This window comes from Ascaphus truei, chromosome 11 (genome assembly GCF_040206685.1).
Source record: "Ascaphus truei isolate aAscTru1 chromosome 11, aAscTru1.hap1, whole genome shotgun sequence".
Taxonomy (NCBI): Eukaryota; Metazoa; Chordata; class Amphibia; order Anura; family Ascaphidae; genus Ascaphus; species Ascaphus truei.
In genome coordinates this window covers 46,572,288-46,596,759 of record NC_134493.1, presented here as the reverse complement: position 1 = coordinate 46,596,759, position 24,472 = coordinate 46,572,288, and the positions used below count along the sequence as shown (strand labels likewise).

Sequence of the window (24,472 nt, the reverse complement as noted above, 5' to 3'; positions counted from 1 at the left end):
GAAGAAGGGATTTCCCCCGAAACCTTGGTGCATTACGTCTGCATCCTTAAAATGAAGGTAGATGTCTATTTGACCTGAGTCACTGATTTTTTTGAGTGTTCTCTATCAGATAAGAGTGCCCAGCCAAGACTCACATCACTGATACCCTAGGAGGACCTTTGTACATATTGATCATAACAGAATATGGCGCTGAGTTAAACTTGTATGAATAAAACAGGTTAACTGTGACACACAGTGAACACATTATTTGGACTCTAGTCTGAGGCCGTTTAGATGTTTTTACATTTGTATGATCCCTAATAAATATCTTTGCATGACACGTGTAACTTTTTGTAATGAAAGGGTTATGTCCTATACTCATTGCATTGCTTTTAGGCTATTCCAAGAAATAACTCACTAATGTGAGAAAGGGCAGCTTTTGGAAGGTGCTAAATATCGTAGCCTTATTATCATGCGCTAGCATGCACGGAGGTCCGAGGAGCTTCGCTGTTAGGTAAGCTGCTCATTACCATATGATTTGCATATGAGGAAGCCGAAGGTCCGTAAACATTTAAGGATCCGCTATTTTGCAGGAAAATGCCCGGGGCATTGTTGCGCTAAGCACCTTTGGGGACGTGCGTTACGCCTCTGGGTAAAGTTAAGTGGGCATTATCGGAATGTTAAAAAATTAGCGACCTTCTGAGGATTAACTACAGAGTGGGCAACACCCTCCTCAAGGGCCACCAACAGGTCAGGTTTTCAGGATATCCCTGCTTCAGCACAGGTGGCTCAATCAGTTCCTGCCTCAGCACAAATGGTGCAGTCGAAGACTGAGCCACTGATTGAGCCACCTGCGCTGAAACAGGGACTGATTAAGCCACCTGTGCTGAAGCAGGGATATCCTGAAAACTTGACCAGCAGTTGGCCCATTGAAGACTGGAGTTGCCCACCCTTGATCTCTATACTAGAATAAGGTGCTGTAGATTAAACAACCCTGTGACGAAATATACTATACAATGTTGGTTAGAGACACTTCTGCTTTGTAGAAGAAAAGCAGATCCAACAGCAGATATAAAAACGAGGGGACCCGTCAATTATCAAAGAGGGGGGGGGGGGATGAGAAAGAGTGCGGTGTTTGGCTGGATTAGTAATTGCACTTAATTGTTGGGAAACAGCTGTTTGCATGAAGAATTATAATTGTGCATTAGTTGCCGTGGATACTGCAATGGGCAAAGCTGCAGCAGGAGTACTGTATATTGCTATCAACTAGAACTGCTCCACCAAGATACAGTCTATGAAAACATCTGCTATTGAAGCTTGTTTGGGATACAGTGCACAGTGCGGAATAAATGCTGGACACAGTGTGTCAGATTATTTTCTCTTAATGAATCCTCCCCTACTATATGTATAAAAACCAATACTAGAGATGTGCAGAAACTTTCGCACGAGGTCCCAAACCGTGCAAAACTGGCCCTATTTAAGTCGCAAAAAAATCCGCAGAGGAGTCAGAGTTGGTAGGTGACGCGCCGAGCAGGAAGTCAACGTGCCCTGCAAACGTGTTTAATATGGGAATTTGCGAATATTTTTTATATTCGCTTGAAACACCAAAGCGTGTAGCACTGTGCGATTTATTTATTTTATTATAGGATTGCAGCAGGGGGTCTCCGGAGCTGAACCTCGTTCATTTCAGCGCTGGGGGACCCCCTGCTTCCAGAGATACTTACCTCCATAAGGAGATGGAGGGCGGCACCAAGGAGGCGCCAGGACACATGTAAATGCTTAGGGGCCCTGTTCCCTTATTGTAGTACTTCTAATCAACCTCATTCATGAAAGGCAGCTGTACTGTACCTCAAATACTACGCTTATTCATTTTGACGCTCTTACGGTGCACGGTTACCAAAATGTCATTATGTAGGCCCTATATTCAACTGTTGTGGAGGTGGTTTGACCAAAAATAAAGAATGCTTAAACAAAAGTTCCAACATGCTGGCTTATTTTATTTTTATTCTTCCCCAGGAATTATACAATAAACACTTCTCAATCTTATTATTTATATAGCGCCCACTCTGGCAGAAAAAGACAGGAAAAAGCAGTATATTCTGTATGACAAAGCAAAGTATTCATACTTAAAAACGCAACACTCCTGGTTCGGGCCTTTTTAATTTTTTTTAATTTTTTTGTATGGGATTTGATTTTAGCTCCGGGGACCTCCTGCTTTCTGAGACACTTACCTCCATAGTGGGTGCCGGTAGCAGCTCCGGCTAGGCTAGTTGGGGCTACCATAATGGTCCCGTATGACCTGGGTCAATAGGAAGCTGTGACATCATCCCTTGCGGCTTCTTATTGGCCCGCATGACTGGGACATTCAACTGTGAAGCTGCTACCTGCACCCCCTACGGACAGTGCCGTCTTAACGCATGGGCACGCTGGGCAGTTGGCCGGGGGCCCCATGAGCATAGGGGCCCCCATGCTAATCTATGCACAGACCAGAATTTAACACTAATTTCCTGATCACCCGCCTCAACATTCACATCTCCCGCTAACTGGGTAGAAGGAGAAAAATGACGACTTGTAGTGGAGAGTTGGCAGGGCCCAGTGCACTGCTTTGCCCGGGGGCCTATAATGCTGTTAAGACGGCCCTGCCTACGTAAGTGTCTTGGGGCGCAGGGCGTCTCCCTGCTTCAAACCATACATTCTTTAACAGGATCGAGAGGGGTGTTGCTCAAAAGAAAAAAAAAACAATTTCTAAAGCGAGGGAGAAATGTGTTATATAAGGGTAACTTTCTTTGGGACCCTATTCTATACACTGTGAATCCATCTTGACTTGCAAAAACGTAGCTGCAATTCTAGTGCTATCCCGCTTCCTCCAATGAAAGTATGCTCAACTAGATGCAATGTGGTTGCCAGTAGCTAGTGGCAAGCACGTAATTTAACAAGGGAGGAGAGCAATGCTGTGACCTTTTTCCAGGTTAATAATAATCTAACTGGATAATGTTTGACTTGACCAACTCCAAACCACTAGTGCTTGGCAGAGGTGGACTCCGTGTTTCTTGTACATCATAAGAATACCAAACATTACAAGCACCTTTATCAGGCTGGGCTCCTTTCCACGACACTGTGACTCATCTCCCTCTTGCTTAGGAAGATTTAAATTCAATTAAAGGGGACATTTATCTTCACTAGAGATGGGAAAATCTTTTGACTGACATTCAAATTCGCAGCAAATACATATGGCGTTTTTTTCGAGCCCATAGATATGTGCGCAATACCACCAGCCAGCACTGCGCAATCACATGTGGTAGCGTTTCAGTGGCCCGCACGTTCCAGACCCTGAAATATGGGTTTTGCTGGAGACGAGAGAAAGAGAGAGGGGGGTATTGCTGGAGGGAAGAGAAGAGAAGAGGAGAGGAGAGAAAGAGAGAGGGGGGTATTGCTGGAGCGAAGAGAAGAGGAGACGAGATGAGAGAAAGAGAGAGGGGGTATTGCTGGAGAGAAGAGAAGAGGAGACGAGATGAGAGAAAGAGAGAGGGGGGTATTGCTGGAGAGAAGAGAAGAGGAGAGGAGACGAGAGAAAGAGAGAGGGGGGTATTGCTGGAGAGAAGAGAAGAGGAGACGAGATGAGAGAAAGAGAGAGGGGGGTATTGCTGGAGAGAAGAGAAGAGGAGAGGAGACGAGAGAAAGAGAGAGGGGGGTGTTGCTGGAGAGAAGAGAAGAGGAGACGAGAGAAAGAGAGGGGGGGGTATTGCTGGAGAGGAGGTGTGGGGGGGGGATCCCTGAGATACCTAGGATATATGCTAATGGTATATGCAAAGTATATTTTAATTCCTTCTATTTGCATATCTCCCAGGTGTGCTTGTTTATGAGCACGTGTCTCTCCACTTGTTGTTTGAAGGCAGGTTTCGGAGGGATAGATTAGATTAGATTAATAGATAGATAGATCAGATTAGATTAATAGATAGATAGATCAGATTAGCTTAATAGATAGGCAGCTCAGATTAGATTAATAGATCGATAGATAGATAGATAGATAGATAGATAGATAGATAGATAGATAGATAGATAGATAGATAGATAGATAGATAGATAGATAGATAGATTACATAGATTAGATAGATAGATGAGATAGATGAGATATATTAGATAAATAGATTAGATAGATTAGATAGATATATATCCCTTGGGACTACACTCAAATTCCACCACCCTCCCCCCATATTTCAGCTTGTGGAAGCTTGGGGGGACTCGAATGTCACAACACTCGAAGTTATGACATTCACGTCAAGGGAAAACAATGGCAGTTTCAGGAGTATTCGCCCAAATTGTTAACTGTATACGCAAATTACATTTTGTTCAAACACCAGTGAAGAATTTTGACACATGCGCCCATCTCTTATCTTCATAGCATATTAATTAGGACCAAATATTCCAGAAATACAATACATTATGAGATATCATTGGATGATGTGTCACTGGGGTTTTGTGTTTGCCTTCCTCTGGATCAATATACTGTAAGTATAGATATAGGATAAAGTATCTGTCGTCTAAATTTAGCGTAGGTTGAACTTGATGGACCTACGTCCTTTTTCAACCTCATCTACTATTTAACTGTGTAACTATGTAACCTCAGCTGCTATGTAACTATGTAACGATGTAACATTGCTGGACTCTCCAGCGTTCAAGGGCTAAAGACTGGAATAAGTCTGAGTTTCTGATAACAAACATAACCGCGCTTTGCAAGACTCATTTGGTGCCAAGTTCTAATTGTCAATTGTCTCTTTGTATTAATATTTAATGCTGTAAGGCGCTCGCTGATTTAAATTGGAAGGTCATACATTTTTAGCACCAGGAGTGTCCTCCAAGATTGTTGCATAATATATACCCCCCACCCCCCAAACCCCCCAAAAAAAGAAAACAAAAAGAAAAGTAATTTACATAGCAAGGGCACAAAATAACTTCCCATCACCACCATGGCATATACACAAAGCCAGCTCAATTAGCCAAAGGATTCAGGGTACAAGCACAGAGTAAATCAAATAAAAAGCACTCAGTCTTATAAAGACGCTGTTTCTCTTTTAAAACAGAAAGCCCCACAGAAGCTTATATGAGTTTAACTTACATAATGTTAGTAACAAAGGAGGGAGAGGGAGAGGGAGGGAGAGGAAGGGAGAGGGAGGGAGAGGGAGGGAGAGGGAGGAAGGGAGAGGGAGGGAGAGGGGGGTGATACCTCTAATGGAACAACAAGTAGTTGATATGTTACAAGCGTTACAACTTCTGAGGGTTAAATGCCCTTTTTACAAACAGCCCTTTAGGTCTTAAAGTAGTTTTACTACATTTTTATGACATGTATTTCAGCATTTTGGCAGTTCTTATTTCAAGAGAAAAATATCTCAAGTCGGTAAATGGAAATGGAAGCCAACCATTATTTTCTTCGCTATAAACCTGTCCGACTCTCGCGTTCTGCTCAAGGATGTCTTCTGTCTACCCCCTTTTGTATCTAAAGCCCTCTCCTGCCTAAAACCCTTCTCACTCACTGCCCCCACACCTCTGCAATGCCCTTGCCTCAATATCCAACAGGCTCCCTCTCTATCCAACTTTAAGGTCTATCTTAAGACACACCAACTTAATAAAGTATTTGGGTAGCTCCACTGGCTGATACTATACATCTAACATGCATTTACCATGACCCATTGCAGACACACTTACCATAACACCCCTCTACTGTCTCTGTAAGTTCTCCCTACTTACCACTTAGATTGTAAGCTCTTCGAGACAGATACTCATTTTCCTAATGTTACTTTTATGTATGAAGCACTTATTCCTATTATGTCATGTGTGGTACTGCTGTAAAGTGCTATGTGCATGGATGGCACTATATAAATTAAGACATACATACATTTTAAGAACTGAATCTCTAATACTGAATAATTCTGTAATTAATGAGTTACCACCTTCTTAATGACTCTTAATAAGGTTAAGTACATGGTAAGCAAATCTAACTCCCTCCTAAAGGGTTACTAGCAGTGTTAGTGTAGGCTAGGCCCATCCTGAGTTGCTATGGGGATCCAAACATCATGCAGGGGTATTTAAGGAGGAGAGATGGTTCTGGAAGGTTAGGTTCCAGGAGGACATGAGGAGAGGAGCCTTGGGGAGAGTAGGCTCACATGTTCTTAATGTAATAGAATAGACCAGGCCCCCCTACGTTATTATGTTCTAGACAGGGACAGTAACCTTGTCAATTAGGATCCATAGAGAAGACTAAAGGAGTCCAAGTTAAATGCTAAGTATGAAACGGCATGCGCCAGAGGGCCTCAGTAATGAGGAGTCTCAGATGCCGGTGGGTTGGCTCTAATCGCAGATCTGCATATAGATTCCTCTCAGGCTGAAGTGGTAGTAACCATAATGGCTGAAGGTATTGGGATTCGTATACACAACCCGCTATGATCCCCAATGAGCCTAGTATTACCGAAATAAAGAGGTTTCACAACTATTAGGAGGGGGGCCCTGGTCTTATCACATGAAAACAACAAGATATGTACCTTCATTCAAGTGTTAAGCAAGGGCACTGGTTGAAGAACAGTATTCATGTATGTCTGATGTAAAATACAGTGCAACGTGTCAATATATGGATGAATGTTCCCTGTGCTTGGGGGCACGAATACATTATAGTTGAGCTATAAAAGTTCTTGGCGCCCAATATTATACAACCTTGCTAACTCATTGCCCAGCCCCCTGAATTCTTGCACCCCGAGTCAAAGTAAACCATGTGGAGAAGCCATATACATACATCACACCGATGTAACCTCCCTAGGAAGCTGGGCAGGAAGGGTTAGACAAGTAATACAATCTAATTGTGTCTTCTCCATGCATTCAGCTGGCTCAAACATGTTTCACTTTTTACAGTATCTCTATTTTATTGTATGGCAGATTCAAAGGTCAGTAATATGTTGTAGATCTCTTACCTGAGAGCTTGGTATGATGGGTTTCCACCAATGTCCTCCTTTCACAAGATCAACCTCATTCAATGGCATTGAGACCTTTCCAATAACGCAGTGACGTGAGAACTTATCAAAATCCACCATAGTTAAGAGCAGAGTTCTTCTTTGAGCTTCTAAAAACAGGATTTCAAAAGTGTATCTCTCCTCAAATACTGGGTTCTGGGTTTTTCGCTTGACACCTGTTTGCTTTGAGTTCTTCTGGTCTGGTAAGAGACATATCTTCACATATGGATTTGAATGAGCCATGTCTTGTCTTGAACCATCATAGGAAATGGGAGGTGGCAAGTCTCTGGCCTCTATCACCCTGACAATCAGATAGTTGTGCAATAGATCATACTGTGTACTAAAATGCAGCATACCTAATTGATACTTGGTTAGAATTTCATCATCAGTTAAGGAGTCTACATCATCATTACTGGAGTCAAGGGAATAAAGGCGTGGTTCAAATTTTCTAAAGTAGTCCTCTGGGGTATATGTTTTTCTTAGTACTGTTGGTTGCACAATTTCTTTTTTTGCTCCTAGTGCACCAAACTCAATTGGCTTAATGTCAATTAGTGGAGAACTGGGTCTTCTAGACTCTAAACCTGAGGTGTAACAAACAATACAAGAGGTCATTATTAGTGACAAGGACGATTTCTATATAACGATGATTATCTCTGAGCACAAAGACATTATTATCTGTCATCATCATTTCTCTTATTCACTTATGTATATATTCTTTATTCTACAAATGTAGCTTGACATTGCTCCCCAATGTAACACAACATTTCCCACTATTAATCAGCATGTCTTAGAATTTCCATAGGATTCAATGGCAATATTTGCACAAAAGACCACAAAATATCGCAACATAACATCACAGTGAACAATGAATCCCGTAACATCTGGATATTAACGTCTGGAAAAAAAAAACATATGTTGCCTATATAACTTATTTGTCATTTAATCATAATTTTATTTTACCACAAGTAGTTTAAAAAAATATTTATAACATTCAGTTATCAATGTTCATTCTTACATCAGAACAGTACACAAGAGGCACACAACGCTACACAAGATGCACACAACGCTACACAAGAAGCACAAAGAGCTACACAAGAAGCACAAAACGCTACACAAGAAGTTGACATAGCACCACAGCTACACTAAAGGCCATCTTTCTGTTCACCTTTGCTTTATAACAAAACCAAGTCACTTACATATTCAATAAAATACAGCACTTATTTCCTACTTTTAGATGTAGAGTTGAAGTGTGTTGTGCGTGTTAGAGCAGTGCACTGTATGTTCATAATTGATGGATCGTAGTCTTACTTGAAATGCGTCTACTGAGGCTATAGGTAGATCTGGATGTATCTGAAGATGACCGTCGTAAGTCAGGTGAGGTGTCCTGTGGAGTTGGAGGAGGCTCACTTGTTGTATTATCAGAATCTCCTGCTTTGTCATCACTTTGATTGCTTATCCTGTGGACAAAAAAAGACCCCAAGATGATATATCTAATCTTCCAACCATGGGCAGGGCTAAAAAAAAAAAGTTTTATTCCAGATATTGTTTGTTGACTGAACAAGAGAAACATGGTAATAAGAGAGGTTGAGACTCACCCAGGTCAGACGTGGTGGAGTTTTTTTCCTTTTTTTTTTAATACAAATTTTATTGTGAATTTGCTGCTTTATACAATATTTCAAAACACTTCAAACATTGTCAACACAACATTCAATTTGGACCTTGAAATAACTTATACATTTTATATTGCAGTTATCACAACATAACAATAGGGAGATTCAATATAAAAGTAAAGAAACAAACAAACAAACAAACAATCAGAGAGGTCATCATTCAAAAAAGTTCACTACACCTTTACAGGAGTACTGATAAAGTGACTAATAATATGCCATTCTCTTTTAATCTTATCTACCTAACATTAAACTTGACCTTATTCGGTATACAGTAGGAGGGACCTTGGCATTTATAGCACAATACATCAGTTCCAAAAACGATCACTTAACCCCTCTATCATACTCATAGACCAGGTTTTGTGTTACAGCTCAACCCGCTTATAACGCTGGGCTTGGGGTCCAAAGAATCACATCGCGTTATAAGCGGATCGCGTTAGAAATAATGTACAATTGTATGCATTGTACAATAAAGTATTCAAGATACCAATAATCGTGTTGTAAAGTATTCATAAATACGAAAATTGGGAGCCACGCTTACATCGCGTTATAAGCGGATTCGCGTTGTAACGGATCGCGTTATAATGGGGGGTTGAGCTGTACTTTGGTATTTAAGAGAATATGTCAGCTTCTCCATTATTGTAATAAATTCCACTCTTTCCCACCATTCTTCCATGGATGGAATGTAGGGCCTCTCCCACATTCTGGCCAATATACTTTTGGTGGCAGAGATGAGATGTCTAATGTTTTCATATGTTTAGGGATACCAGCATTGATTTTAACCACAGTCCAAGCAGCGCATTTTCGGGATGGAAGGGGACATCCACCTCTGTAATATTTTTGATCTCAAAGATCTTTTTCCTAAACCAGTTGATCCTAGGGCAACTCCACTACATGTGCAGATCATCTGCTGTCTGCCCACACAGCTTCCAACATCTGTCTAGCCAGGTTGCATATGGGCTAGTTTAACAGGAGTCAAGTATGTTCTGTAAAAGATTTTATAGCTCGTTTCCGTTAGTGAGGTAGAAACAGAGGTGCTACGCAATTCTCCCCATATGTCCTGGCACTTATCATCATCCAATCTTCTCTCTATGTCGGAATGCAAGGCTTCAAGTGTGTGGATGTTATGTCCTCAGTCTAGAGGCAAGTTAACTCCCCTTGAATCCTTTACAAGATATGCTTAGGCTCCTCACTAGATATTGTAATGTGGATGGGTCCCTTAGGAAACTTGTTTTGGTTTGAGGATTTGTTAAAGCATAGACCTGTTGGGGTTTCTTGGCAATAAAGATGATGCCCATCAGGGGCATAGCTATAGCCCGGGCAGCCAGGGGGCGGCGCTCTTGTGGGGCCCACTCTCCCCCCACCCCTGGTGGCGGCGGAGGGCCCCGACATTAAACAGAAGCTGGCAGAGAAATCAGCAGCTGTGACACAGTCAGAGCAGGGGAGGCGCACGCTCCGGCAGCAGACACCGGAAGTAAGAAAGACTTCCGGGTCACACCACAAGAGCACGCTCCTCTCCTGCTTTCCTGTTCTGCTGTGTGACAGCTGCTGATTTCTCTGCTGGCTCCTCTGTTTAACACCGGACCACACACATCTAGGCATGGGGGAGGAGGGGGGAGACAGGTGATGATGATGGGGGGACAGAGAGGTGATGATGGTTGGGGGAGAGGGAAAGGTGATGATGATGGTATGGGGGGAGGTGATGATGGTATGGGGGGAGATGATGATGATAATGATGATGATGGTGATTGTGATAATGATGGTGATGGTGATGATGATAATGATTCTTACGTTAGAACGCTACACAAGATGCACACAAGGCTACACAAGAAGCCCAAAACGCTACACAAGAAGCCCAAAACGCTACACAAGAAGTTGACATAGCACCACAGCTATGGGGGAGAGAGGTGATGATGGTGGGGAGATGTGATGGTGGGGGAGAGAGGGGAGTGGGGGAGAGATGATGACAAGGAGGATGGGATGGGGAGGGGGAGAGATGGGGATGAGGGGGAGAGATGATGATGATGATGAAGAGGAGGAGGAGGGTGAGAGCTGAGGAGAGGAAGAGATGATGATTATGACGGGGAGGGGGAGAGATAATGAAAGAGAGGATCAGGGAGAGGAAGAAAAATATTGCAGTCAGTATTAACATTAATGGGGCCCTGAAATTTTTTTTGCCCGGGGGCCCGTCAATTGATGTCCATCATGAAACACCTCTCTAGCTCTTCCAATTCTAACTCTGCCCTTCTCAAGATGATCCACTCTTGGCTCAAAAGTGGACCAAAGCATTCAATCATTGACTGTAAAACACGAGAATAAATTACATATTACAAATTAGATACGTGTGATCAAAAATTGAGCCACCTGTGCTGAAGCATGGATATCCTTAAAACCTGATCTGTTGGGGGGTCTTGAGGACTGGAGTTGAGAACCCCTGAATTAAGGAGTTATTGATATTTTTCCTTTATTTGGCTTCTGTGGTTTCTGTTATATGGCAGCTATTTCTATTCATATCTTGGTTTTTCCAAGCTTAGTATCTCAGAAATATGGTGCAAAATTACCAAAAACAAGGTCAAGAGAGTAGGACCAACAGTTTTATGAAATACTAAGATGCAAACAAACTCAATGTATGAGTGGAGCAGCTTTTCAATGGTCTTCGGTTAATGTGTAAGAAGATAGTATCATTCAACACATAAGGAACTAAGGTGCCCAATGTACCAACCGGTTCTAAATCTTAAAGCAACTTCCTGCAATTCATTGGATTAGGTGGTAATCTAAGCACCTCTTAGTAAATCTGTGCCTACTTTATGTCTCAAGCTAACTTTATCACCATATGTGGCCACTTAGTTCAATATCTCTACCTTTATAGTCTTTATCAAACATACAGGACACCTGCAAGCTCATATTGAACCCCCAAAATAACCACAACATATATATAAGCAGTGGTCGACAAATCACCCAAAAATCTAGTCACCGAACAAAAAAATCTACTCGCCACCTAGTACCACACGTGTGCTGCTTGGGCCAATAGGAGCTCGCCACGATGTTAAATCCACTCGCCCGGGGCGAGCAAATGTATAGGTTTGTCGAACACTGTATATAAGCATAAAAGTGTCACAGAGGATTGCTACTGAGCCTGGCAATATATATTTAAAACCAGAGACAGAACATGAAACACAGAGAGAGCTCAGTGCACATCCAGTGAAACTTATACACGGTATAGTGCCTAAATATATATGTATAGATATCTACTAAATAAAATGGTCTTTTAGTTTAACATTTTGGCCAAAGTGTTGTAAGCCCCTGAGCCACTACACGGCAGACCACATCTCAAGGGTCCCTAACACTAATATAAATTCTTAATAACCTGTGCATTACCAGGAAGTATGATTTATAATAAATCTGTCAAAATTAGTTGCATAGTTTTAAGTCTGATTGAAGCTTTTATTAACCTGTACATTACCAGGAAAAGCACTCTGTAATAGATTTGTCACAATCATACTGCAAGCAAGCAAGTTCCCCTGAGAGTGGGAGATGCTATGGGGTGAGCTTTTAACCACTTAAATGTGTGGAACTAGGCAACTAATTTTGACAGATTTATTATAAATCATTCTTCCTGGTAATGCACAGGTTATTAAGAATTTATATTAGTGTTAGGGACCCTTGAGATGTGGTCTGCCGTGTAGTGGCTCAGGGGCTTACAACACTTTGGCCAAAATGTTAAACTAAAAGACCATTTTATTTAATAGATATCTATACATATATATTTAGGCACTGTACCATGTATAGGTTTCACTGGGTGTGCACTGAGCTCTGTCTGTGTTTCATGTTCTGTCTCTGGTTTTAAATATAGTTTTTATCAAACACAATAAACTCATTGCATGTTTATTATTCTCGATGCAAGTTTTTGGGGGCAAACAAGGGTAATATAATCTCACCAGAAAGCTTAATTGCTGCATGGGCTGAAGGAGCAGCTCAGCGAGTAAAGGAACTGACTGTAAAAGCAATGACATGGAATTTGCATCCAATCCTGGTGTTGGCTCCTTGTGACCTTGGGCGAGTCACTTTATCTCCCTGTGTCTCAGGCACCAGAAACACATGCAAGCTCATCTGGGCAGGCCTGTGTCTGTAACAATCCTATGTACAGTGCTACATTATACTTAGGGTGACCATATTTTCCACAAGACAAACCAGGACGTTTGCACATGCGCGAGCGGCGGTTAAAAAAAAAAACGGGACATCTACTACAATTTCAGGTTAGCGGGACTGTCCCGGCTAAACCGGGACGTCTGGTCACCCTAACTATATTGTAATTGTGAAGCACTTTGGGAGAAAAGCGCTATATAAAATAAAATTATTATTATTATTATTATAAAGGCTATACAAGCTGAAATATATGTCCCACCGTTTCAGTTATAAGAAGGAGAAATCTAAGTGTTACAGCACTACCTGGGTGATCACGGGTGTAATTGTATTGTATGTCTTTATTTATATAGCGCCATTAATGTACATATAGCTTCACAGTAGTAATACACGTGACAATCATATAAATAACAAAGAATACAAATAACAGGTCATGGGAATAAGTGCATCAGACATAAAAGTAACATTAAGGAAGAGGAGTCCCTGCTCCGAGGAGCTTACAATCTAATTCATAGGTCAGCTCCTTTTTTGACATTGGGTAAGTCACCACCCCTCATGGCCCCCACTGGTCCTATGTACTTACAGCCATGGAGGTGTCTGTGCCGGAAAGGGCCCCAGAATTTCCACTTCATCGTCACTTGAATGACAACAGCTGCATTCATAGCACTTCTGCCAGCAATTCCTGCACGTCCAGCGGCACAGCAGCAAGTCAGAGATTTTGGACAGAAAGCCCTAGGGCAGAAGTAACAAGAAACAGCAATTTATTCGCAGGCCTGCAGCGGACAATAACACACGCTGGCGATCATGTCCGTCAGACTGTCATCATTCCAGAACCAGGAGATATTAGTGTGTAAATCCGCCAGGTTTTCCAACATCTAATTTTGCTGTCATTTTTCACTTCTTTCTTCCCGAGTAAATAAAATCCGTCCAAATATCAGGAGACGTAAACTAGGCTATGAGATGTGAGTAAAATGCACGAAAAGCGACGCACAGATTGTTTGCGTTTGTCACAGGCTCTTTAATAAAAAAATATATTAATCTCGCTTTCGTTTTCATACACTGATTTCATGCTGTGTCTGCTGTTACTTGTAGTATTAAATTCGCTGTCAGGTTATTTAGTAAATGGCTTAATACACAGGGTACAATAATATATAAAGACAGTTTCCGGTCAACAGAAAGATCAGCAGGAGTGCCGATTTAAATATTTAGACAAATCACATTAGCTCACCTCATTTATTGGTTCCAACTATCCTTTTTGATATCCACAGGGGAGCAGATGGAATAGCATGAAAAATGACAACAACAAAAACAGTTTAGTGATGTTCTACCGGCACATTGTAATTCTAGGCCAGGGGCGGCCAACACCAGTCCTCAAGGGCCACCAACAGGTCAGGTTTTATTAGGGATATCCCTGCTTCAGCACACGTGGCTCAAAAACAGTGGCTCAATTGATGATTGAGCCACCTATGCTGAAGCAGGCATATCCTGAAAACCTGACCCGTTGGTGGCCCTTGAAGACTGGAGTTGGCCACACCTAGACCTATGCATACGACATATATGTAAATAGTACAATAATCATGTTTCCGCATCAGATATTGAACTTCATATTATTGTACCTTTGTGTTTACTATAAACCGAACAAACGAGCTTAAAAAGTCCATGACGTGGCAAACTACATCACGGTACACCCTGCAGTGGCAGGCCACGTGACGTGGTGGCTATGTCATGGTTACATTCTATATAATCCTAAGGGGCCATGAATGACGTTTTTGACAGAAAATCCCTCTGGCCCTCAATGTGGATTTTCCGGGGGAAATGGCCGCTTAGGACTGGATACAATTTTCCGTTTGTCCCAGTCACTTGATTATAGTTAAACGCTTGATAACGAACTGATAAAGACTTTGATACATATTGAGCAGGGGCCGTACAGAGACACGGTGGGCACTATTTAACAAGCTAAGCTGTGACACCTATTCATTTTAAAAGCTAGAAGTTGCCTTACATCTTAGCACAGTTTAGTAAATCTGGGCCTGTGCCTCTAATAATCATTGGCTGGGAGTAAGTTACCTCCAGATCCGGTGTGATAGCCCACATTACACTTTGATGACTCCCGGCCAGTGTATCTAGCTATTTTACAGCTATTTTGCACCATGTATACCCCCCTGGCTAACCATTTTATATCTCCATCATATTCCAGGAATGTGTATTTTCACGTGTTTACACAAATCAGCCGTTATCCCTAAACCCTGATGGGGCTCGAGGTTTGATTAAATAGGTCGGGGCTCTGGTTTTTCGCCTTCATTAAAATGATTCTGACTTCCATGAGTGCAGTCCATAGAAGCCTATAGAGACTTAAAGACAGGCAATAAATGAGGATGGCTTTCAATGAGCGAGACTGAAAACTAATGAGACCTTTCTTGCCTGGATAAGATCGTAACAAGACAATATGTACTAGCGAGAAAAGCCAGACTATCTTTCATTATTACAATGCTCTCTGCAGAATACTGCCTTGTTTATGGGTGTCCATATGGTTTGTCGTTACTCTTCCGTTCTTTGAGCCATATAATCCGTAAATTGCACAAGGCAATAGCCACCCTAAGCAGAAAACCTTTTCAATCCACCTCATACTATGTGCATACCCAGCCACAGATAAGAACGGTCAAAGATCTCCGGGCTGCCACATCAGCGTGGATAACCCAAACTAATACTGTTTTCTGAAGATGAACCATTCATGAATTTTCCTGCTTTGCGGGCCCCTCTGTGCCCTGATGCTCAGGCAGCACTATATAAAGAGATGAGGCATAAACGAGAAGAACCACTAGAAGTTCATCATCTGTTACACCACGGGGAAAAAAAGGAGATGTTGCATCAGGATTTTATTGGTGTTTTTTTCATTGACCCGCAGAGGGGGAGGAGATGGCACAACCCAGAGCTAATCACATGAACATACCGGAGGTTTTTTTTTTTTAAAGTGAAACTTCTTTAGGGGCACCTACCGCATGAGCAAAATTCAGTGGCAGTGAATGGAGTTGGTGGGAACGGAAGTCAGTGGTGACGGAAGTGACGGCACTGCCGGCAGGAGAGGCTGTCAGCAACATTCACTGCCACTGAGTTTTGCCAGCTTCCACCAGCAGGAGTCAGGAGGAACACACACACCCGTGAGCCGCCAAGCACCCCCACTGAGTGAGCCGCCGAGCACACCCTCCCCCCCCAGTGAGCCGCCAAGTACACACTCTCCCCCCCCCAGTGAGCGACCGAGTAGACCCCTCCCCCATGGGCCACCGAGTACACCCTTGAGCCGCCGAGTACACCCTCTCACCCCCCCCGTGAGCCGCCGAGTACACCCTCTCACCCCCCCCGTGAGCCGCCGAGTACACCCTCTCACCCCCCCCCGTGAGCTGCCGAGTACACCCTCACCCCCCCCGTGAGCCGCCGAGTACACCCTCTCACCCCCCTCCCCCCCGTGAGCCGCCGAGTACACCCTCTCCCCCCCAGTGAGCCGCTGAGTACACCCTCTCACCCCCCCCGTGAGCCGCCGAGTGCACCCTCTCACCCCCCCCGTGAGCTGCCGAGTACACCCTCTCACCCCCTCCATGAGCCGCCGAGTACACCCTCTCACCCCCCCCCCCCGTGAGCCGCCGAGTACACCCTCTCCCCCCCAGTGAGCCGCTGAGTACACCCTCTCACCCCCCCCCCGTGAGCCGCCGAGTGCACCCTCTCACCCCCCCCCGTGAGCTGCCGAGTGCACCCTCTCACCCCCCCCATGAGCCGCCGAGTACACCCTCTCACCCCCCCCCCCGTGAGCCGCCGAGTACACCCTCTCCCCCCCAGTGAGCCGCTGAGTACACCCTCTCACCCCCCCCCCGTGAGCCGCCGAGTGCACCCTCTCACCCCCCCCCCGTGAGCTGCCGAGTGCACCCTCTCACCCCCCCCCGTGAGCTGCCGAGTACACCCTCTCACCCCCCCCCGTGAGCCGCCGAGTACACCCTCTCACCCCCCCCCGTGAGCCGCCGAGTACACCCTCTTCCCCCCCCAGTGAGCCGCTGAGTACACCCTCTCCCCCCCCCAGTGAGCCGCCGAGTACACCATCTTCCCCCCAGTGAGCCGCCGAGTACACCCTCTTCCCCCCCAGTGAGCCGCCGAGTACACCCTCTTCCCCCCCAGTGAGCCGCCGAGTACACCCTCTTCCCCCCCAGTGAGCCGCCGAGTACACCCCCGCCTCCCCGTGAGCCGCCTCCGTGTCCCCGTACCTCCGCCAGGGGACTGGCACCATCAGCAGGACACAGCTCCGCCGGGGGAGAGAGTGGGGGGGAGGGGTGCTCTTGGGGGATGGGGGAAGTCATGGGGGTAGGGTGGCTGGACCCTGAGAATAACACACAAACACACACCCTGACTGACACATACTGACTGACACACACACCCTGACTGACACATACTGACTGACACACACACACCCTGACTGACACATACTGACTGACACACACCCTGACTGACACACAGTGTAAATAGCTAAAACACGCGTTCTAAGGCTGCGCTTAAAGTGCCGGAGACACACCAACACGTCAAAACAAATGCATTGCCGCCGTCGCGCGCGCTTATAATAAGGGTGGCACGACGGCTTGGTCGCGATCGCTGGGAGTCATCTCTATTTGATTATTTCCAGCGACCGTAGCCTGGCGTCGCCGTCGCCGACACTATAAGCGCAGCTTAAGTCACACTTCTTTGCGTTTTAGCACTGATTGTGTTTTTGATAAATTCAAAACATCAACATTACAATAACAGTTTCCGTGACAAAAGACAAAGACCTTTCACTTAAAATGCACGTGATCAGCACACACACCCTTTTTTATTTTAAATACAGTAGCAGTCAGTGTTCCTGAATATATTGAAGAGACTAAGAAAACCTTCCCGGCAGCCCTGGGACCTCATCTGTGGACCCCCTGACCCTCTGCATGACTGCTAAAGCTCCCCAGCAAACTATCAGATAGAAAGGGGAGGGAGCGGGTGATCTCTCAGTCTGTAGTGCTCCCTGAGCATCAGAGGACAGATCTTAGCTTAGAAATTAGCTGAAGCTGTAACCATAGAAACATGTGCAGAGGATGGCACGTCTGCAGACCCTCTCACCTCTCCTGGGAGACACAATATCAGACGGCAGAGATGAAATCTCCGGTGTGCCCTCAGCATTTGCAACAAGTAATATCAGTCACTCCTCAGCATGCACACTTGACTGCAGACTCCTCCTGAGTCCTAGAGCCCAGCCGCCCTGCTTCCAAAACCCCAATAACACCCAAGCACGTAGGAGTTGGATTAAGACCTGCCACCGCCTTAGTAAATAAACAACATAGAGAAAAAGGGTCCTTGCCAGCAACCACACTGCACATTACTCTGCTCGCAATACTCAATGCCAGGCGCTGACCAAAAGGCCTTGCTGGCACGTGTAACACATACATGCTATCCCCAAGCCGTTAAGGTAAAAGGCATCGCTGCCACCTTCCCAGACCCCATCTTGGGCTAGCTCACCCTCCCCGCGACCTCTTAAATTATTGCTGGCCTCCCTCAGCCGTGACAGCCATTTGTTACCATGCAAAAAATTTAAAGTCAGACCCCAGCAACCCCATACATTCCCACTTACACCCATCAGAGGGCCTTCTTTACTGAATCATTATTCCTTGTTTGTTATATGTTTATTCATTATTTTATTTTTTTAAATAAATATCAGTGGAATGCTCGCCAGAGGAGTGACAGATAATGACAGCCAGCCCTCGTCAGTGAATGCAGATGGCGCAGAAGCAAGCACTTGCTAGAAAATCAAAACATGTGGTTTGTTGTTTCAGATCGACACCTTCTTCTGTATACAGGCATACCCCGGTTTAAGGACACTCACTTTAAGTACACTCGCGAGTAAGTACATCTCGCTCAATAGGCAAACGGCGGCTCACGCATGCGCCTGTCAGCACGTCCTCAACAGCAATACCAGCTCCCTACCTGCACCAAAGCTGTGAGCAAGCGGGGAGACTATAGAGCCTGTTATACATGCGTTATTTATATCAGTTATGCACGTATATGACGATTGCAGTACAGTACATGCATCGATAAGTGGGGAAAAGGTAGTGCTTCACTTTAAGTACATTTTCACTTTACATACATGCTCCGGTCCCATTGCGTACGTTAATGCGGGGTATGCCTGTGTTACATAGTTACATACATGCTCCGGTCCCATTGCGTACGTTAATGCGGGGTATGCCTGTGTTACATAGTTACATACATGCTCTGGTCCCATTGCGTACGTTAATGCGGGGTATGCCTGTGTTACATAGTTACATACATGCTCCGGTCCCATTGCGTACGTTAATGCGGGGTATGCCTGTGTTACATAGTTACATACATGCTCCGGTCCCATTGCGTACGTTAATGCGGGGTATGCCTGTATACAGCATTCACTATAGTTAACCTGAAACCTCCCTCCCCCAGCTTCTGACAGCACCCATAGCACCCAGGGTTAGCGCTCCTTTTCAAGATCCAGCTAGCACTCCTTAACAGTCAAGCTTTAGCCAATCAAACTCTCCCCTTTACCTGTACACTAACCAATCACTAAACGCACATTATTTAACCCAGGGGTGTCCAACTACAGTCCTCAAGGGCCATTAATTGGTCAGATATTAGGGATATCCCTGCTTCAGCTCAGGTGGCTCCATCATTCTGACTGAGTCACTGATTGAGCCACCTGTACTGAAGCCGAGATATCCTTAAAACGTGGTCTGTTGGCCACCCCTGATGTAACCCTTTCGCTTTCGGAAGACTGGGGGCACCTGCCTATGTGACCGCTTGGGGTAGTGACTCCACTTCTGTTCCAATCTCCCCCTAGAAAACTAGCAAAGACAATAGATATTCCCTTTATACCATAAGGGCAACTTCGGGGTTAAAACCTAACAATGTTAACCCTATGCTGGCTACTGGAAAGTCGTGCCTGCAGTTGTGCTCACTTTCCTTAACGTCCATTGGTTTCCTGTCTAATCACATAAACCATGAATACAGCTGGTGGGTATGAAACTAATCAAATCAGGTAAACTCTCTCAGGGCCGCAGACAGCTTTCCTGGGGCTCCGGACTAGAGCTTCGCCCCCCACCCTCCTGTGTCGGCAGCCCTGCGAGCCCTCCCCTTTCACACTTGTATTTCTCTCCCCTCTCTTTGTCTCACTTTCCCACCCCGCTCTTCCTTATTCACTCTCCCCTCTCCCTCTTTTACACCCTCTCTTCTCTCCCCCCCACCCCTCTGCTATCACTCAATTAACCCTTTCCGCAAACTCACGTCACCCTCCGTCTCTGGCCACACACACAATTCCCCCCAATACCCATACAATTCCAGCTCCCACACTGCCCACACAACCCCTCCCCCCAATACACACACAATACCCCCTTCCAATACAGATACCACTATACACCCCACCAGATACCCCCCACCAGATAGGCAACCCTGCTGCCCCCCCAGATACAAACACCACCATCCCCCCCAAATACAATTCCCCCCCTTCCCAAATATACTTACCACCCCCCAAAATGCACTTACCACCCAACCACATCCCCACAAATAAACTTAAAACCCCCCACAGATACTTACAACCCCCACAAAATACACTTACCACCCCACCACGCATCCAAATACACTTACCACCAGCTCACCCCTCAAAAATACACTTACCACCCCCCACAAATACACTTACCACCACCCCACCCCCCACAAATACTTACCACTTACCTCTGGTGCTGCCCCGGGCCCGGCTCTCTCCAGCTGCTGCTGCCGCCTTGTCCCCCGCCGGGCCTCTATCCCCCGCCGGAAGCTGAGCCTGACTTCCAGGTGCACTCAGGTTGGAGAGAGAGAGGCCCGCCGTGGCACAAGGCAGCAGTAGAGGAGAGCCAGGAGCCGGGGTTCGGCGGCGGCAACCAGAGGCCCACCTGCCGCCCCCGGGCCCCGGCACTCCCCATCTTCTATTTTGGCCCACGCCGGGTGCCTCCCTCTCGCTCCAACGTGTGCCGGAAGGTGGGTGCACCCAGAAGTCAGGCTCAGCTTCCGGCGTGCACCAGTTGGAGAGAGAGAGAAGCCCGGCACGGGACGAGGCACCAGATCTTGAGAGCCGGACCCCGGCAGCGGCAATCAGAGGCCCGGCTGCCCGGAAACCTCCACCGCCGGCTGGGCCCCCTGCAGCCACCGGGCCGGGACACTTGTCCTGGCTCTCCCCACTTGTCGGCGGCCCTGAACCCTCTCCCTGTTTGTGCAACAAGGTGTTTCTCTTGTTTATTATGGGCAAGGTAATTTAAAAGTCGCTTAAACAGCAATAATATATTCCCCTTTTTTTCTTCTTATTTGTACATGTAAAACATGTGACAATGTATAATTCTACATTCTTACACAAGCTGGCAATCATTCGGTGCTCCTGTTATAAATCTGTCAAAATCATGACTGTGTGCCTAACATAATGGCCGCCTTTCAGTTTCAATCAGTTCTTCAGTCAGTGTAAGGCCTGGGACATGGTCAGCGCTTATGCGCTGAGCCATGCTGCTGCTCGGCACTGAGCCCCTGCAGCCGCATTGAGAGCGGCGGCTTTAGCAGGGGCTCGCGCACGCGTCAGCACGCTTGGGGAAGCGTGTGTCTGACGGCGTTTTGACATTTCCCCGCTTGCCGGAGCGCAGGGCCGGTCACGTGAGCGGTTCGCCCAATAAGGGGGAACCAGCTCCGTGACGTCACTGGTCCGCCCCCGGCCCGCCCCCTGATGGCGCGCTGTGTAAGGCCAGGGAAAGCACCGCTTTCCCTGAGCCTCAGCACGTTTGAGAGGCATTATGTCCTAGGCCTAACTCAGCAGCTACAGTGTATCCTGATAGTACTAAGGTAACATTATCTATTGTTACAGTTTGCAGCTCAAACTGCTGGGAATATTGGCAACAAATGATCACAAACAGGAAAATGTTGCAAAGATCTTGCACTTCGGGGGAGGTGGGATAAAACCTGCTATAGAAATCAAGGGATGCTTTAAAACATTAAAAATGGCATTAAGAGTTTAATTTAAAAAAATAACAAAAATGAAGCATGTATTATCTAATACTACAGAACTAATATTATATATCTAGCCTGTTTCTGTATAATTCCTTCAAAAACTGTCCATCATTTCTCATTGTTAGAAGCCAAAAAGGGTGCGGGCGTGATGATAATCCACTACTCACAACAAGGTTTAAAGTAACTTCAGTTACCAACAATCCTCTATCTCAGAGGCGGCCAATTTCAGTCCTCCAAGGCCACCATCAGGTCAGGTTTGAAAGATATCCCTGCTTCAGCACAGCTGGTTCAATCAGTCCCAGCGTCATCACAGGTGGCACAATCAGTCCCAGCTTCAGCACACGTGGCTCAATCAGTGGCTCAGTCTTTTTGAGCCACGGATTGTGCCACCTGTGCTGAAGCAGAGCGATCCTGAAAACCTGACCTGTTGGTGGCCCTTCAGGACTGGAGTTGGCCACCCATGCTATCTAATGAACAGCATTCGTACAGTACTTGGTGTACGGAGTACGTTTATCGGTCTCAAACATTGGGGACTTGCTTGTATGTTATTAATATTTATTGTAAAAATAAATAGATAGGGAGCAAGAGGCTGCACTAAATATAGGCTTATATCTCTTTATGGAGTACAGGAACTATTTTTTAGGCAGGAGTGCTGTACATATACAGTACAATCAGTAACATGCATACATAACTAAAAATGGATAAACCTGGGTGGGTGGTGGAGGGGGCTCGAACAACTCACCCCGTACCCATAGTTCAGCCCCCATAATCTCTCTCCATGGGGCTGTAGGTGTCAGTGTGTTACTGAATGCATGGTGAGGAAGTAGCAGGTCCCTATAAGTATATATAGTATATTGTGAGCATGGTAGTATTGTTACTGTATAGGTATGCTTGAGAAGATTATTTAAAATCACAAGTTTGGTCAGAAGCAGAAAAGCATGTGAAATCACATACATACTATACATATATATATATATAGTATAGTATGTATAGTATAGTATAGTATAGCATATATATATATATAGTATGTATGTGATTTCACATGCTTTTCTGCTTCTGACCAAACTTGTGATTTTAAATAACCTTCTCAAGCATACCTATACAGTAACAATACTACCATGCTCACAATATACTATATATACTTATAGGGACCTGCTACTTCCTCACCATGCATTCAGTAACACACTGACACCTACAGCCCCATGGAGAGAGATTATGGGGGCTGAACTATGGGTACGGGGTGAGTTGTTCGAGCCCCCTCCACCACCCACCCAGGTTTATCCATTTTTAGTTATATGTACAGCACTCCTGCCTAAAAAATAGTTCCTGTACTCCATAAAGAGATATAAGCCTATATTTAGTGCAGCCTCTTGCTCCCTATCTATTTATTTTTACAATAAATATTAATAACATACAAGCAAGTCCCCAATGTTTGAGACCGATAAACGTACTCCGTACACCAAGTACTGTACGAATGCTGTTCATTAGATAGCATGGGTGGCCAACTCCAGTCCTGAAGGGCCACCAACAGGTCAGGTTTTCAGGATCGCTCTGCTTCAGCACAGGTGGCACAATCCGTGGCTCAAAAAGACTGAGCCACTGATTGAGCCACGTGTGCTGAAGCTGGGACTGATTGTGCCACCTGTGATGACGCTGGGACTGATTGAGCCAGCTGTGCTGAAGCAGGGATATCTTTCAAACCTGACCTGATGGTGGCCTTGGAGGACTGAAATTGGCCGCCTCTGAGATAGAGGATTATTGGTAACTGAAGTTACTTTAAACCTTGTTGTGAGTAGTGGATTATCATCACGCCCGCACCCTTTTTGGCTTCTAACAATGAGAAATGATGGACAGTTTTTGAAGGAATTATACAGAAACAGGCTGATGAGAGGCAGTGTCTGAGCACTGAAAAGCAGGCAGCAGTCAAAAGAATGTCACGCCTGAGCCCGTCATTTAAAGGAGAACTCTCAATCAGAATACGCTGGTATAAAAATCAAATATTCAGTGTGATTTCCAAGCAGAGACCCATGCATCCATTGTCCTATTTACACCAAGAGAACATACATTGTAGACATGGCAGGGATATCTTGCAAAACCATGTATACAAAAACTACAAGAGGAACACAACCAATCATAATAAAAGCAGTACTGATATCAAATATGGTTATTTTTACAGGAATATGCACAGTCACACGGCAGGGGTGGGCAACTCCTGTCCTCAAGGGCCACCAACAGGTCAGGTTTTCAGGATATCCCTGCTTGAGCACAGGTGGCTCAATCAGTCCCAGCGTCAGCACAGGTGGCTCAGTCTTTGCCACTGATTGAGCCACCTGTGCTGATGCAGGACCCCGAAAACCTGACCTGTTGGTGGCCCTTGAGGACTGGAGTTGCCCACCCCTGTCATAGCCCAAAATTAAAATAAATGAAACATTAGGTTATTGTTAGATGGTTAGATTATAATAACTATGCAGAGTAGCTTGCTCAAAAGATAAAGGCTTTTCCATACACCTGTGGTTCTGAAAAATGTTTCTCCGGCAGACATATTGAAATGATCCCATTGCTGAGTATTATTCTTAGTTTTACTGTGGATAAACTGTTCGGTTTCATCAGCTTATCTATAGTTCATTATAAAACAAG

General features: G+C 45.2%; 1 protein-coding gene across 3 annotated transcripts in view; it reads right to left on the bottom strand.

Moving 5' to 3' along the window:
- The window catches only part of SYT17 (synaptotagmin 17), a 60,129-nt gene that overhangs the window by 33,189 nt on the left and 2,468 nt on the right, over positions 1-24,472 (bottom strand). Inside the window, exons 2-5 of one of the 3 annotated variants that reach the window (XM_075566063.1) lie at positions 14,016-14,033; positions 13,371-13,519; positions 8,286-8,434; positions 6,939-7,558 (exon numbers count right to left, since the gene is read on the bottom strand). In XM_075566063.1, coding sequence (XP_075422178.1) covers positions 6,939-7,558; positions 8,286-8,434; positions 13,371-13,519; positions 14,016-14,033 — 936 coding nt within the window. Of the gene's footprint in view, positions 1-6,938; positions 7,559-8,285; positions 8,435-9,309; positions 10,003-13,370; positions 13,520-14,015; positions 14,034-24,472 lie in introns of those variants that run through there. The other 2 variants (XM_075566064.1, XM_075566065.1) reach the window with 2 other exon arrangements.